General features: G+C 44.6%; 1 protein-coding gene across 3 annotated transcripts in view; it reads right to left on the reverse strand.

Annotated features, from left to right (window-relative positions):
• Positions 1-12,467, reverse strand: part of Pacs1 (phosphofurin acidic cluster sorting protein 1) — a 131,193-nt gene extending 118,726 nt beyond the window's left edge. For all 3 annotated transcript variants that reach the window (XM_075973113.1, XM_075973112.1, XM_075973110.1), the window contains exon 1: positions 11,987-12,467. In XM_075973113.1, coding sequence (XP_075829228.1) covers positions 11,987-12,336 — 350 coding nt within the window. In that variant the 5' untranslated portion in view covers positions 12,337-12,467. The remainder of the gene's footprint in view (positions 1-11,986) is intronic.
• Between the last annotated feature and the right edge of the window lie 801 nt (positions 12,468-13,268).

Consider the following 13,268-nt stretch of genomic DNA (forward strand, 5'->3'; position numbering starts at 1 on the left):
GTCAAGTCAAACCAGATCAAAATAAAGTTGTGGTTTGCAGGCGGGGCCTGAGCCATCTCTTCCGTTCATGTAAGTGAGCAGGATGTGGCAACAGGATCCTAACCCCGCCACTGCTTCAGACCAAAATATTTTGTTTTGGCCTTCTAGTCTAATATGCTTGAGGTCTGGCAAGAGTTATGCCTAAGGTGAACTCAATCAGGAACGGTGGTGCTCTTCTGTAATTCCAGTATTTGAGAGATTGAGGGAGGAAGATGGAGAATTCTAGGCCGGACTGGAACACATAGCAATACTTTTTGTAAACAAAAACAAATAAACAAATAAATGAAGATCAACCCAAGATCTTGTAATAATACCAATAAGAAATCAGAATATCAAGCCAGGCATGGTGGCGCACACCTTTAATTCCAGCACTCAAGAGGCAGAGGCAGGTGGATCTCTATGAGTTTGAGGTCAGCCTGGTCTACATAATGAGTTCTAAGACAGCCAAAGAAAATAGTAAAAATCTGTCTCCAAAAAGAAAGAAAAGGAAGGAAGGAAGGAAGGAAGGAAGGAAGGAAGGAAGGAAGGAAGGAAGGAGAAAAGAAAAAAGAAACTGAATTGGCAAATAAGAGTGAGCAATAAAAGTAACTAATATTTAATTTCTATGTGCAACACATGCAATTAACACTGTATTAATCCTCCTTAATTCTCACAGCTGTGTGAGACAGATAATTATTATACCCATTTTATAGCTGATAAAATGGAAGCATTAGAGGTTAAATAATTTACTCAAAGTTACTCAGATACTAGTAGAGTCAAAATTCAAATCCAGGCTAAAGGACTCCAAAACCCACACTCACAGCCACTATACTAAGCATCCCCATGGCACCCACAATGGTGATAGAACAGCATTCTGCAATTCCAACAAAGCATAAGGCAGCCCATACTACTGCTAACTATGAGAATACCCAGGTGTTGGAGAGCCAAGCTTAAATAGAGGTATCTCTTGTGACAATCATGGTTCATGAGAAGAATCTCAACGATGTTCATCTAACTGTGTGGCAAATAAAAATGTCTCCCCAAGAGTGACAAGAGACTTTGTCCAGTTTGGTAGTTGCTGCATCTAGGTGTTTTGATGTGCTTGGTGGTTTGAGGTTTTGTCACATACGTTAACAGGTCAAAATGCAACTCTTTGTGAAGACCCAGACCCACAAGACCATTACCCTAGAGGTGGAGCCCAATAATGTGAAGGTCAAGATCCAGGATAAAGAGGACATACCCCCTGACCAACAAAAGCAAATCTTTGCAGGCAAGCAGTCGGAAGGTGGTTACACTCTTTCTGATCACAACATTCAGAAAGAATTCACCCTGCACCTGGTCCTTCATCTGGAGGATGGCTATTCCTCGTGGGCAGTGATGGCATTACTCTGTACTATAGCCATTTGCCCCAATTTAAGTTCAGAAATTACAAGTTTCAGTATTAGCTGAACCTCTGTTAAAAATATTAATAAAGGTTTTTATGCATAGTAAGCTAAAAAAAAAAAGAAGAAAGAAAGGAAGACAGGAAAGCGGGAAGAAAGGTATCCCCAAGAGAACCTATCTCATAAAACAAAAATGAAACACTTCCTTGGATTTCCTCTTCTGTGAGGCATGCAGTCTCAGACACTAAGATCCACTGCATACCCCTCAACAGAGGCATTCCTGGCCTGCCTGTCCATCAGGAGTATTCAGTCCCCAACACTCCCAATTACACCGCCACTACCCACGCAGACAGTGATACCACTCACTATCTGACCATTATCACAGATCCAGTGATTTGATGGTTTATTGTCTGTCTTCCTGTACTGGAATGTACACTCCAGTACAGAAGTGACATTGTCAACCTCTTTGTTACCCTTTCCTAAGCACCTAGACATCTGTGTTTGATACACAAAAACAAGTGAATTGTGTATAATAGATATTCATTTAATAAATATTACAGATACAAAGGTGTTATGGGAAAATCAGTCATTAGCTTAACCAATATATTTTTGACTACATAGACAATAACTAAATAAGTAAATGAGAACATTTCAAAAATTGAGACACCAGAAGATGATGGGGGAAGGTCATTGGCTAATAAAGGAACTGCCTTGGCCCTTTTTTATTGGTTAGGACATAGGTGGGAGGAGTAAACAGAACAAAACGCTGGGAGGAAGAGGAAGTGAGGTCAGACTCGACAGCTCTCCTCTCCGGAGCAGACGCCTCAGAGAGACGCCATGCCCCACTCCCAGGCAGACACATGTGATGAAGCTCCGACCTAGAATCCTCCCGGTAAGACCGGTGCTCACAGATTATTAGAGATGGGTTGATTGGGATATCAGAATTAGCCAGTAAGGGCTAGAGCTAAGGGCCAAGCAGTGATTAAAAGAATACAGTGTCTGTGTAATTATTTCGGGTAAAGCTAGCCGTGCGGGCGGCTGGGGTGCTGGGGACGCAGCCCCGCCGCACCTATTTCAACAAGAAGAAGCTTCACAAACATCAGGGTGGACTGGTAGGTGAAGACACCCTTTGAAGGTAGAAGAATCAATAGACTTCCAGTGAGTTAGTTTGTCACTTATGCAGGGGTGAACTTTTCGGTGTGTAGCTTATTTATTCTCTAAATAAGCTCAATATTTCAACAATTACCAAGTTAGACTTAGAATCCACTCTCTGATCTGTCATTGGTGTCCTATCTTGGGTAATTTATTCACATCTCCATAGAAAAAGTACTTGGCAGTCCCCAAAAGTCAGCCACCATGGCTATTCCAAAAAATGAGCACCTCAGCCAGAAGGAACAGCAAGCATGAAAGCCCTAAGAACAAGCTTGCCCAAATCCATGAGAACAAGGAAAATAGAAGTCTCTATCAGTCAGGAAATGGTTATCCACATTATTAGGAGGCATCTGTCTCCTAAGTCATGGAAAAGGTTTTGTTTTATTATTTTTTTAAGGCCAGGTCTCATCCTAAAACTCAGTGGTTTGTGGCATACACAGCAGGTCTTTAAGTAAGTGAAAGACTATGGGGGAAGGAGTGACTGCCCTAGAACTTTCTATGATAGACCAGTCTGGCCTTGAACTCACAGAGATTCTGCATCTTCCTCCCAAGTGCTAGGATTAAAGGTGTCTGCACACCCTGAAGGGACACCAGCCCATCGAGCATGTGACTCTAGCAGGCCTTGCCTTCTCTCCATCCCCTCTGCCTTACTTAAAAAAGTTAAGATTATCCAGGCGGTGGTAGTGGCACACACCTTTAATTCTAGCACTGAGGGAGGGGGGCAGAGGCAGGAGGATCTCTGTTAAGTTCGAGGCCAGCCTGGTCTACAGAGAGAGTTCCAGGACAGGCTCCAAAGCTACACAGAGAAACCCTGTTTCAAAAAAGTAAAACAACAACAAAACTGTAAGATTACATTCTTAAAGCTAGCCACCAAGGTCTATTCCCTTATTTGACCACTTCCTCCTCCTGAGTTTGACTACCAAAATCCAACAATCCAAAGCCCCCTTTGGCTCATCTAATTAATATGCCCAATTAAAATTAAACACTTCATCCTAACACAGGGTTTCCTATTTTACCTTCAAAAACTCTTACAAGTTGTTCTCATAACCACACATATGCTATGGCACACATGCATATGGATCCTGGCCAGCATTTATTACTTCTTGTCTTTTTTTATAACATCTATTCCAATTGAAGAGAAAGGATATCTCACTGTGGTTCTGATTTGATGATTAGTGACACTGAGAACTCCTTTCTTTTCTTTCCTTTTTTTTTTGAGACAGGGTTTCTCTGTAGCTTTGGTGCCAGTCCCGGAACTAGCTCTGTAGACCAGGCTGGCTCCGAACTCTCAGAGATCCGCCTGCCTCCCGAGTGCTGGGATTAAGAGAACTCTTTTCTTACACCTGTTGACCATTTGTAGGTTTATTTTGAGAAGTATTAGTTTAGATAGTTTATTCTTTTTCGTTTGGGTCTGAGATAGGTTTTTTTTTTTTTATGTAGCCCTGGCTGTCCTGGAACTCAATTTGTATTTCAGGTTGGCCTTGAATTCATCTCTGTTTCCTGAGTGCTGGAATTAAAGGTGTGTACCGCCATACCTGGCAAAGTTCTGGGATTAAAGACGTATGCCATCATGCCCAGCTGCAAATATTTTCTAAAGCCATACATATTAACACTAGAAATATTGAAGCAACTTTTTTTTCTCTAAACTCATATTATCAAGTAGGTCTTTCCAAGTTTCTCGATCTGTCTTATCCAGTATGGAAGCCACTAGTTATGTGTCTAGAGTGACATGAAATAGAGCTGCTATAATGCCAGTTGGGAGTGACGCACACCTGAAATCACAACACTGCAGAGGCTGAAACAGGAGGATCACAAGTTCCAGGCAGACCAGCCTGTGCAACATGGTGAATTCCAGGCTAACCAGAGCTACCTAATAAGACCCTATCTCAAAAGCAAAAAGCAAAACAGAAAGAAATAGAACCAATGTAATGAAAGAAGCAAATTTTTCTTTGTTTTCTTTTGGTTTGTTGTTATTGTGAAACTGGTTCGCTTATAGCCAAGGTGACCTTGAATTCCTACTCTACTGACAGAGAAAATGAATCTCAATCCAAGTAGTCACAAATGATTAACACAAAACAGCTTTAAAACAAAACATCTCAAGCCAGGTGGTGGTGGCACAAGCCTTTAATCCCAGCACTTGGGAGGCAGAGGCAGGCAAGGCGGATCTCTGTGAGTCCGAGGTCAGCCTGGTCTACAAGAGCTAGTTCCAGGACAGGCTCCAAAGCTCCAAACCAACCAAACAAACAAAACACAACATCTCATCATCTTAAGGCAAACGAATATCTATTAATATGTTGTTAAACGGTTGATTGGTTTTCATTGTTTGGTTTTTCAACTTTTTTTTAAGTTTAGTTTTTCAAAACAGGGTTTCTCTGTAGCTTTGGAGCCTGTCCTGGAACTAGCTCTTGTAGACCAGGCTGGCCTCGATCTCACAGAGATCCGCTGCCTTTGCCTCCCGAGTGCTGGAATTAAAGGCGTGCGCCACCATCGCCTGGCTCACTTTTTATTTTTAGATTTACCTATTTTATATGATGTGTGTTTTGCCTACATGTATGTATGTGCACCACCTGTGTGCCTGGTCAGAAGAGGGCATCAGATCCCCTGGGACAGGAGTTAAAGATTATTATGAGCAACCATGACTCTTAACTGCTGAGCCAACTCTCCAGCTCTGATTATTTTTTGAAAGTAGCTAAGGCTGACTTTGAACTCACTATGTCGCAAAGACTAGCCTAGAATTCCTGGTCCTCCTGCGTCTGCCTACCAAGTACCCAGATAACAGGCTCATGTGCCACCATGCCAGGCTACTGGAATGTTTTAAGAAATTACATTCTCACTGGGAGAAGGATCTTTGTGAGTTCCTGGTCTACATTAGAGTGAATCTGTCTAAAAGAGAAACAGAGCCAAGCGGTGGTGGCTCACACCTTTAATCCCAGAACTAGGGAGGTAGAAACGGGAAGTGATATGGCTGGGAGGAGAGGGGAGATCGGATTCAGTCTGAGGTTTTGTAGAGAAGGCATTCAGTCTGAGGACTTGTAGAGACAGGATACCCCATTTGATCTGAGGATTTCATAGAGGTAAAAACTAGTGGCTGGCTGCTCTGCCTCTCTGAACTTTCAGCTTTCACCCCCTAATAACTGACTCTGGGTTTTTATTATTAAGACTAATCAACCTCGAGCTACAACTGGATGTGATGGCATGTCTCTATAATTCTAGAACTTGAGAGGCAGAGACAGGAAGATCAGGAACTCAAAGTTAGCGTCAGCTACCTTAAGCAAAGCCAACCTGGGCTATGCGGTACTCCCCACATGTAAAGGTGGAAAATGTGAATCAACTCCATAAAGTTCTTCTCTGATCTCCACACAAACATCACGGTAACCACCTTCCCACCAAAAAATAAATAAATAAATAAATAAATAAATAAATAAAAATTTAAAAAAAATTAAAAAGCAAATAGTTTTTCTGAAGGTTCTCTTGCTAAGTGGCAATGTATTGTTAGTGATTTGCACTCCAGGGGAAGACGCCAAGTTCATGGCTGCCTGAGTGGAAACCCTCGACTGAAACAGTCATTTTCTGATTTTCCAGTCAGCTTTCTAAATAACTGCCTGCGAATTTCTCTTTTTTAAATAATTTACTTATTTTTATTTTACGTGCATTAGTATTTTGCCTGCATGTATGTCTGTATGAGTGTCAGATCTTAGAGTTAGTTACAGACAGTTGTGAGCTGTTTTGTGGGTACTGGGAATAGAACCCACGTCCTCTGTAAGAGTAGTCAGTGTTCTTAACCACTGATCCATCTCTACAGTCTGCCTGTAAATCTCTATGTAAAGGAACCACTGCAGAAGAGTTACCAGCACACATACATCTGGGCTCTCTAAACCTTCCTGCAGTGCTGTTGACTCCTGGGTCTAGGCCTAGAGAAGGGAGGGAGAATCCTGTAAGGGTTTGTCAACTGGATCCACCTTGTTTGCGGCCCTCTCTGAAAGAAGCACTTGGGCCAGTTTCAGTTCTGACTTTTCTCATGAACACTCCAAACCTATGCTGGCAATCCAGTCACCCAGGATTCCCAAAGTACTTCTAGAACGTGATGTCAGATGCAAACTAGACAAGACAGGTCTACTTCAACAGTTTTAAGCCCAGGCCAAAGCAGGTCCCATCTTCCCAGGTAAAAGAGTGGAAAGACAAAGCCCAAACAGTCTCAGACAAATATTTCCCTCCTCCAAGAGCAGAAATTAAGAATAGCAACTTACTGGTTTGGTCACAAAACTGAGCAACTGGAAAACTAGCTTTAAAAGAAATCACATAGCCTGACAGTATGAGAACAGAGGCAGTCAGATTCTTGAATTTGAGTCCCATCTGGTCTACAGAGCAAGTTCCAGGACAGCCAGAGCTACACAGAGAAATCCTGTCTCGACACAGTCCCCGCAAAGGAAAAAAAAAAATCACATAACTACTAATGTGTCCCAAAGATCTGTAAAGCAATACATGTAAAATAGACTCAGTGAAAGTCATTCTCTTTCTGCCTTAAGGAATCTGAGCTTCCACAGGGATGATGGATGATATTACCCTGATAGGGAAGATATTCTATTACAACACTCACACTGTGAAATTCAAATCTCCTAGGGCACAAACAATGCTTTTAAGACTTTCAATGCTAAGGAGATAACAGACATTTCACAAGCTCTCTCTTATTTGATCAACTGCACTTACTTTACATCTATCATTTAAGAAGTACCTGTTCCTGCGGCTTTATAAGTCCTTGTTGTTATTTGTTTGATATACATCTTAGGATGGGTGGTAAGTAAAAGTATTTGTAACCAATGGCTGAAGTCTAAGGCACAGAAGAGTTTGTCCTGGCATACAGTAATCAGAGCGAGAGCCCAGCTTGTATGTGCTTTTGTGGTTAAAGTAGCATCTCTTCCCAAATGCTTTCGTGCAAATAACATTTCTGCTGCAAGTTATCCATGCCAGTTCAGCTGTAATATTTTTGTCTAACAAGGGTTAACTGCTGTACTCCTTTTCTGTTTGTTTAATATAATTCAGGGGGGCTGGAGAGATGGCTCAGAGGTTAAGAGCATTGCCTGCTCTTCTAAAGGTCCTGAGTTCAATTCCCAGCAACCACATGGTGGCTCACAACCATCTGTAATGAGGCCTGGTGCCCTCTTCTGGCCTGCAGTCATACACACAGAATATTGTATACAAAATAAATAAATAAATAAATAAATATATATATATATATATATATATATATATATATATATATAAAATTCAGGAAGAATTGTGAGGGATAGTTACTGAACCCGTTCCCAAAGTAAGCACAAAGATAAGGACATTCAAGTGTGTTTTGAAATGAAGTGCCAATTCAATACAGTTTCTATGTTATACAGCAGAGTACATGTCAACTCCTATTCACTTTTAAATGACTAAGAAAATTTGTTTGCTTACAAAATTTAATAATTTTCTGCCTTTCCTAATATTAGCAATTCAGAAGAAAAATGTGGAAAATCTCACCAAATGAAGACTGAAGAGAAAGGATAGGTTAATAAGCCTCTAAAACCTTTGCTTTATTATCAGGCAACATGCTATACACTCCCCTCCTCTCCCCATTACACCCCACACATCTCCTTGCCATACCCAGCCACAGTAGAGGACGATTCAGTAGGGGAGGGGAGCAGCCCCAGCTCTTAAAGCTATGAATTTCATAATGAACAAGAGCAGAGCTGACTAGTCATATAACAGTTTTGATGAGTTTTTGTCCAAAGATAATCATATTTCATGGTGGCTATTTTGGAAAGGTGAGAACAGATGGGATCAGGACCTTTCCTTTATATAGTTTATCTTTCTATAACTGCTTGAGTCATGGACATGTTAATGCTGTTTTTTGTTGTTGTTGCTATTTTAAATGCTGGTAAAAACAACAAAGCAAAGAACAATTAAGCCTTTTTGTTTTGATTTTTTTGTGTGTGTGTGTGTGTTGTTTTGTTTTTCAGGTTTTTTTGAGACTGGGTTTCTCTGTGTAGCCCTGGTTGTCCTGAATCTCACTCTCTAGACCAGGCTAGTCTGGAACTCATAGAGATTCTCCTGCCTCTGCCTTCCGAGTGCTGGGACTAAAGGCATGCACCACCACAGCCTGACCAACTAAGCCTTTTTAAAGCCAACTGTGAGCATGCTATTGAAAGTTTTAAAAATAATACTATCAATCCTGAGAATTTAGTAAACAATAAAAATGAGCAGACATGTACCTAAAAGCATCTATAATGCTTACCTTTATTTAAACATCCAATAAAGGAAATTATTTTTTTCAAAAACAAGCAAAATTTTCAAAAGTACCAAGGATAGCAGCATTACCTTCCTACTGTTACACTCTTCTGTACTAGGTGACACACCCACTCCTATAGTGCTGATTGCTTTTCAGTTTTGTTTTCAGTAAGTCTTTGTTTTTGTTTGTTTGTTTGTTTGTTTTCGAGACACAGTTTCTCTATAGCTTTGGAGACTGTCCTGAAACTAGCTCTTGTAGAGCAGGCTGACCTCAAATTCAAAGAGATCTACCTGTCTCTGCCTCCGAAGTGCTGGGACTAAAGGCGTGTGCCATCACAGACCGGCTCAACTAAATCTTGTTATTATCTCCCTGGCTGGCCTGAAACTATGAAATTCTGGCTGTCCTTAAGTCATTAATCACCCTGCCTCAAACTCCCAAGTGCTCTATGCATATGCCAGTATGCCTAGTTCCCACGTGTTCCTATGCACACCTAACCTCAGATTTGCATGGCTTAGCTGCCTATTGCTCATAGGTTTGTGTTGCGCTGGAGTTACATGAGAGAAGAACATTAGTTCCAGGTTCTATACAGTTTCATGCTGTCAGTATATTTTAAGTAACATGAATAAGGAAACAACAATTCACCAAATGACTCAATACTTAGAAGGGCCAATAACGGCCTTTTACTCCCCACAGGGAGTTTTCTATCCTGAAGACATGCAGCATGCTCCAAGAAGCACAAGTGTTTCACAAGGTGCTGGGAGGCACAAGGATAATTGCTAACAAACAGTCATAGAAGGGCAGATGATAGGCCAGGACTGGACAGTAAACAAGACATAACTATACGCATCCACATACAGAATGCCTACCCTGTATCTTGGGACAGTAATTTATTATGCAGGCCTTTTAGTAACCAAGAGCTCTTAACAGTCAAACCAAAACTCAACATCAGTGATTCTTCTCTTTGTTTCCCTTTGTGACAGCTTCTGCCCATCAATTCATGTTTTTTAAATCTAACATGCCAGAAAAGGCAACCACCCAAAGGTCACTATTCAAACACTCCCAGATACAAAGGAGAACATGTTTCATTAACAGCAGACCCCTGTAGGATGGAGCAGAGGACTCTGATGCAGTGACTAGGAGGAACAGCATACTTCAGCAAGAGAAAGGCCCACAGAAGGAGAGAGGCCTGCCCAGCCAAAAGGCATACTGCACCATTCCACAACAAGATCTCACTTGAGTTTGGTGTCATGCTAGGGCTCTGGCCAAAGTAAATTACTATGGTTCCTGATTTCCTTAAAGGAAGAACCAAGAAAGCGGACAATAAAAATTAGAGCAGCGAATGAGAACACGAATGGCCGAGTGTAGGGTGGAAATGGCAGTCTACCATCATCTCGAGCTTCAAACCCACACTTCTGGCAGCAATTCCAGTCCTATATACACATATACTCTAAGGAAACTTCTGCCTAGGAGCACAAATCCTGGGCAAATCCATACTATACATATACACATTCTATTTCCCATGTTAGCAGGAAGCAACCTAAATATCCATCAGAATCAAATAGTAACTCATATAACCAAATATTAACCATTAGGGAAAGTACTAAAAACTTAAGAGCTACCAAACAATATTGATAACTTGCACAAGCCTGAGTTAAAAGTGACGGAATACATACAGTATGAGACATTCATTACAAGCTCCAAAAACGTTGAACCCAGGAAGAAGGTGCATTCCTTTAATCCCAGCACTAGAGAAGCAAGATATAGGCAGATCTCTGTGAGTTCCAGACCAACCAAGGCAAGTAGGATACTCTCTCTCTCTCTCGATATTACATATATATATTCTTACAGACTCATATTAATAAAGCTATAATTAAGAGAGACAGACAGAGTAGAGGAACACAATCCAGAAGAGTGTTCACTTTTGTAGGGGAAGCCAGAATGTGGTTCAGAAAGGGACACACTCAGAGCTTTAACAGGAGGGGTAGAGCTCTATATTTTTCACTAAATGACATGAAAAGATGTGCTAGTCATCACTTTTCATGCCCTATATATTGGTGTAATGTTGTTCAAAATAAAGAAAGAAAAGGAAATAGTAAGAGAGTTGAGGGTGGAACCCCACAATGCTCCCAATCTCTAACTTAAGCACACATCCACCTGCCCTGTTGGGCTAACAGTAAGGCTAAAACCTGAGAAGCACAAAAAGAACACCTCCAGGCATCTCTTTGTGCTTATTGGGCAAAACCAACCCTGCAGGCTGTCTTATCACAGGACCAGTTCCAACACACTGTCCCCAAAGAGTTACTGAAGAACTGCTTTGCCATAGGGAAACAGAAAACATCTCCAAGTATATCGTTTGATGCAAGTTCCCAGATGGTTCCAACAACAGAAAAACAGATTGAATTTAGGAACAAGGCAGTCATTTTATAGATCCCTGAGGAACTGGGGAACCCTATGACCAGTATCTAGGGGAGGAGGAAATGAAAACTTGCATTTGGGAACACATTCAATTGATGTCCCAAACTAAGGGCACAAAGTACCCATAGAATGTATGTAACGTGAAGCCCAGATGAACGTGCGTACTGAACCCCCAAGTGTCATTAAAGCAGCTTGACCTGCAACAGGTAACAACTGAATTTGGCATATGCTGAGTATATTGGAAAATACCAATCTCTACCACATCTGTGTAACATATGTACAGCCCACGAGTGCCAGAGAGGCAGGAAGAAGAGTGACTTACTGATCCGTAAGGAAGGCCGTTTTATTCGGTCAGACCCAAGAAAGGCTGGGTCCAGGAGGCCAAAAGGGTGGTCCTGGCCAAGGCAGAAGATGGGGCTGCTGGGAGAGGGCAGGCCCACACAACAATCTTGGAAGGCCCAGGCAAAGGCAGCACCCCCGCCGCCACACACACACACACACACACACACACACACACGCGCGCGCGCGCGCGCGCGCTCTCTCTCTCTCTCTCTCTCTCTCTCTCTCTCTCTCTCTCTCTCTCCCTCCCTCCCTCCCTCCCTCCTTCCCTCCCTTCCTCTCTCCCTCTCCCCCGAGCTGGGACGAGCTTAGGGTGGTGTACGTCCCCCAACCCAACAGGGAGAAATGGGGAGGTGGGGCCTGTCACAGAGCCAACCTGGCGGTCCCCTAAGCGCACACCTAGTCCCACCCGCCCGTTGCTCACCTGGGCACACAGCTGGACGAGCTCCGGTCCACCTCCCAGGTGGCATACAAATTCATCTGCACCGGGGCGGGGGTGCGGCCTGGTCCTGGACCGCCGGGAGGCGCAGAGCCCGAGGCCACCGCGACGGCCATGGAGGTGGAGGTGGAGGAGGACGAAGAAGAGGCGGCCGCAGCAGAGGTGGACGAAGAGGACGAGGTGGCCTGGGCCAGCTTGGGGGGCGTTGGCTGTTGCGGCAGCGGCTGCTGCTGCGGTGGCTGCTGCTGGGGAGACTGGGCGACCCCAGAGCCCCGCTGGCCGCTGCCGCCCCCGGCGCCACCGGGACCACCGCCCGCCCCTCCGCGTTCCGCCATGGCCTGACCAGGGGTCGAGGGGGCGCAGGGCTTACGCAGACTAAGGCCACGCCGAGCGGCTCGCAGGCTTCCCCCCGCGGTGGCGGCAGCGGGGGCTCAGCGCGACTCAGCCCGCCCGGCGGAGCGCGAGCCGCCAGCGAATCTGCACGCACGCGCGGGCCTTCGCTGCGCGCGGTCCTCGCGCTCGCCCGCCGCCGCCTGTTGCGGCCCGCGCGGCCCAGACACTGGGTGGGCGTGTCCGAAAGGGGGCGGGGAGCCGCGGTCCCACCCAGCCGGGCGCCAAGGGGCGGGGCCAGCCGAGCTCGGCCCCGCGGCCTCTGGGGAGGGGGCTACAGTCGGAGCGTTCTCGCTGCGCTGCTCTCAGGCCTTGGAGCGCCAGCTCCGCGCTCCTCCTCCCCCTCCGGCGGCCGCTACTCCGCCAGCGGAAACCCGGGTTTTCCGGGGCGCGGTCTCGGACCGGAGAGGGCTGCACGGGAGCGCGCTCAGCCCCTGGGATCTGCCGAGCACGTAGCGGAGGCCAACGCTCAGCGGGTCACGCGTTGCGTGAGAATCGGATAACCTGCTGTGGCGACCCCTTCTGTGGGATACTGGATACTTCGCCCACTCCTGTAAAAGGAGCTGTAAGTGGAGATCCAGCGACTGGCCACCACCTTGGGCACCTGAGCTAGGAAGTTTGCTCATGAGGGTAGGCAGGAGCCCATCGAGCTAAGGTTGGCCAAATCTAATAGCCTTTCTTCTTGGTACAGAGCCCTCATCCCCCCCCCCCCCACCTCAGCCTTCATTTCAAAGTCCCAGAGTGCCTCAGTGCTTTCTCAATTTCAAAAATTCTATTTCTCTCAAGGTCTGATCAACTGCCATACCCCACCCCCACTGCAGTTGCACCTTCCTACACCCACACCTCACTTCTCCCCAGTACTTGAGCAAATGTCATG

Source organism: Microtus pennsylvanicus, chromosome 5, assembly GCF_037038515.1.
Source record: "Microtus pennsylvanicus isolate mMicPen1 chromosome 5, mMicPen1.hap1, whole genome shotgun sequence".
Lineage (NCBI taxonomy): Eukaryota > Metazoa > Chordata > Mammalia > Rodentia > Cricetidae > Microtus > Microtus pennsylvanicus.